At 45.9% G+C, this 2,782-nt stretch overlaps 2 protein-coding genes across 2 annotated transcripts; both read right to left on the bottom strand.

The window, feature by feature from the left end:
• Nucleotides 1–266: 266 nt before the first annotated feature.
• On the bottom strand, nucleotides 267–788 carry SARC_05389 (hypothetical protein; the record flags this gene model as incomplete). Its single annotated transcript, XM_014300752.1, has 1 exon — nucleotides 267–788. The coding sequence occupies one exon, from the start codon at nucleotides 786–788 to the stop codon at nucleotides 267–269; it is 522 nt and encodes a 173-aa protein (XP_014156227.1).
• A 238-nt stretch (nucleotides 789–1,026) lies between these two features.
• On the bottom strand, nucleotides 1,027–2,257 carry SARC_05388 (hypothetical protein; the record flags this gene model as incomplete). The annotated part of the gene is made up of 2 exons (XM_014300751.1): nucleotides 1,027–1,531; nucleotides 2,094–2,257. The coding sequence occupies 2 exons, from the start codon at nucleotides 2,255–2,257 to the stop codon at nucleotides 1,027–1,029; spliced, it is 669 nt and encodes a 222-aa protein (XP_014156226.1).
• Nucleotides 2,258–2,782: the final 525 nt, after the last annotated feature.

The following is a 2,782-nucleotide window of genomic DNA, read 5'->3' as shown; positions in this document are numbered from 1 at the left end:
TCGTTTGCATACTTGCGACGAGCCCCAGTATACAAACTCTCTCGGACATTGTTTCCGATGTTCTTACAGAACACATACATAGGCAGAAACTCGTACCATCGCGGCATGTCGTTCTTCTTTATATCAGGGCGTTTTAGGTCCGCGTCGAGCTTCAATATATAACTATATATGGGCGTGTTTGGTGCTGGTTCGGCTAAGATTGAACTTAGTCATGGGCTGCGCGTGTCCTTGCTTAATAAAATCGTTACTAACCAATAAACCGCCGGTCAGTCAGGGCAGTGGCCTAATTCATCATGATGTCTTCGAAGGATGAAGTAGCTTGATCCTATAGGATCAAACGACTGCATAAGTACAGATATCCATTGATGTGGAGCAGCATCATTCGTCTCCAACATCACTGCAAATGCATTCAGCGTGCGGGTCAAAGTATCGAGATCATGGTTATTGATAAACTCAGACTTTTGACTGCTGGCTTCCCAGTTTGACTTAAGTTGTCTGATCATTTCCTTATACTTCTGGTTGTGTTGGTGGTCTCGCCTACGTTGAGCCTGCAGTATTTTTTTAATGGCGATCAAACTAGCATAGTATACTACGTCTTCAGCATCATGGCGATCGTGTGCAATCTCCATCTGAATGGTGTAGTCGTCGACTGTCTTATTAAGCTCCGTCACCTCATCAGATTGCAAGTTTTCTACGGGTTGATGGAGGCCGCAATCCATTGTGGATAGTTTGCGTTGATCATTAGTGAAGACCTCCGAAGGTATCACGATCTGAGATACACCACGCATAGGGATTATCTGTCCCGTGGACTTTGGTTTCCGGCGTGGGGCATCTCCCCAGTTAGAAATTTCCGGCGGAGTATTCTTCCCTGTTTCGTGGTCTATAATTCCCTCGAGTATAGGGGACTCATGTCCTGGAGATTATTCGGGCGTATAACACGCCTGTTCCTCTGGGGGTGAACCCCCGTAAGCTAATTGCCAGATTGATTGTTCCGGTTCGCCGGCTACGGGGTTTGCGCTCAGATTTCTACCTTTTTGAAGGCGGCTTCTCTAATTTGCATTCAGTCCATTTCTGCAGAGCTTTTGTGGTTCCAGGAGAAAGGTGTTCGTGAAAGCGCTCTGGGTTTTCTCCAGATCCATACATGCGATCTACGTGTTCAATGGCTAGACTCTGTTTAAGAGCAGATAATTGATTCTTGAGTTCAGTATTTTCAGCAGTTAACATGCTTCTGCGAGTTGACTCGGTGGGCTTGGACTTTGATTCGGGTTGGCTATTCGAGCTTTTCTCCTCTTCATGTTCCTTTGGCGGTACCCTCTGAGGTTCGTAATCTTCTACCGCAATCAGTGACACTTCTTTCTGAGATTCCTTATAAGGATTAGCTGGGGTGTCCTTAGACACACCCTGTATCTCACTTCTTGGCTTCGTAAATGCAAGCTTCAAAGTTGAGGCAATATTTGGCCCTCGGGCTCTTTCTTCGGGAGACTTCTCTCTTGATGGAGTGGTCTCACCCTTGTCCGACGCATTGTCTTGGCTGTTAGTGCCAGCGACAATAGCTTCGGCTACGGCTCAATTCACTTCATCGGCAGCGGCAGTGGATGCGGCGGCGGCGATGGCTGCATCTCTCTCCATCTTCTTCTTTTCGGCCTTTTGCTTCTTAGAAGGTGTATTGTCCTTCTTAGTCATAAAATGTTAATTGAGATTTTCGTCTATTCTCTTAAGGAATAGCTACGTTAAGAAAAATTTCGTGATATTTAACCACCACTACTTTCAAGTAGTCTGCGTAGTTAATACCTTTAATAACTTTAAAATGTGTAAATTTCGGTCTCACAAGGCGGTGTTAACGACTTAGAGTAAATAAACGCGTAAAACGGTTTAAATTCAAAAAATTCAAAGTAAAATAAACGAAATGAGTCTTTTATTAAAGTTGGGTATATCTCGTGAAAACAGCAATACTCTGAGGGATTGTGAAGCTGAGACATTGCCTATATACAATCTTCTCAATACTGTTTTCGCCGAAGGAAAATTTTATTTATCTGGACTCAATCTGCGGGGGGTATCACTATGTGCAATGCCAAGAGGAACATGTGTATCACCGAAAACCAATGCAACAGACCGTCACGCCCACCACCTTATCGGATACGACCTTGAGAAAAAGACGCTCTAAATCCTCCCACGGAGGATTGAGCCATAAGTTGAGAGTGCGCCAGCAAAGCGCCCATACCCCTCCCTTCAGAGGAGGAGAATAGAAGGGAATCATTTATTGACTTCCTGGAAGAGCAGATCCGTCAGCATGGTGGGGGCCGAAGCGGGCATCCGCCAGGCGGAACCACATCACTGCCAATTTATACTCTGTCGTTCTGGGGGTGGACGTATCAACTAGGGACCAGTGAACACGCTTCGCTGTGCTTTTCGCTGGCTTCCGAGCTAGCTGCATTTCGTAGTCAACTACATGAGTCAACCGAGAAAACATGTCGGCTATCCTATTGCCTTTACCCCGAACGTGGTATATACGTATATCGATATCTCGGTAGACCTCCTGCCAACGCTGCTCCCGACGACCGCGCGGGTCATCAGTGAAGCCATCTTACTTCCGCATCGCAAGGAGTGCAATATGGTCAGTAGGAACTTTTAACCCTTTCGCAGATCGTTTGATGATCCGCCAGAGTTTCTTCATGCCGTAGACTCCAGCGATGATATGATAGAACAAACCCAAAGAGTATGTACCTTTACATCGACATGGAGACTCCGAACCACACCACATCAAGAAATAACCGCACCGTTA

The sequence above is a fragment of the Sphaeroforma arctica genome, assembly GCF_001186125.1.
Source record: "Sphaeroforma arctica JP610 unplaced genomic scaffold supercont1.341, whole genome shotgun sequence".
In the NCBI taxonomy this organism is placed as follows: domain Eukaryota; class Ichthyosporea; order Ichthyophonida; genus Sphaeroforma; species Sphaeroforma arctica.
The sequence above is the reverse complement of the archived record's forward strand: the minus strand, read 5'-3'. Positions and strand labels throughout refer to the sequence as shown.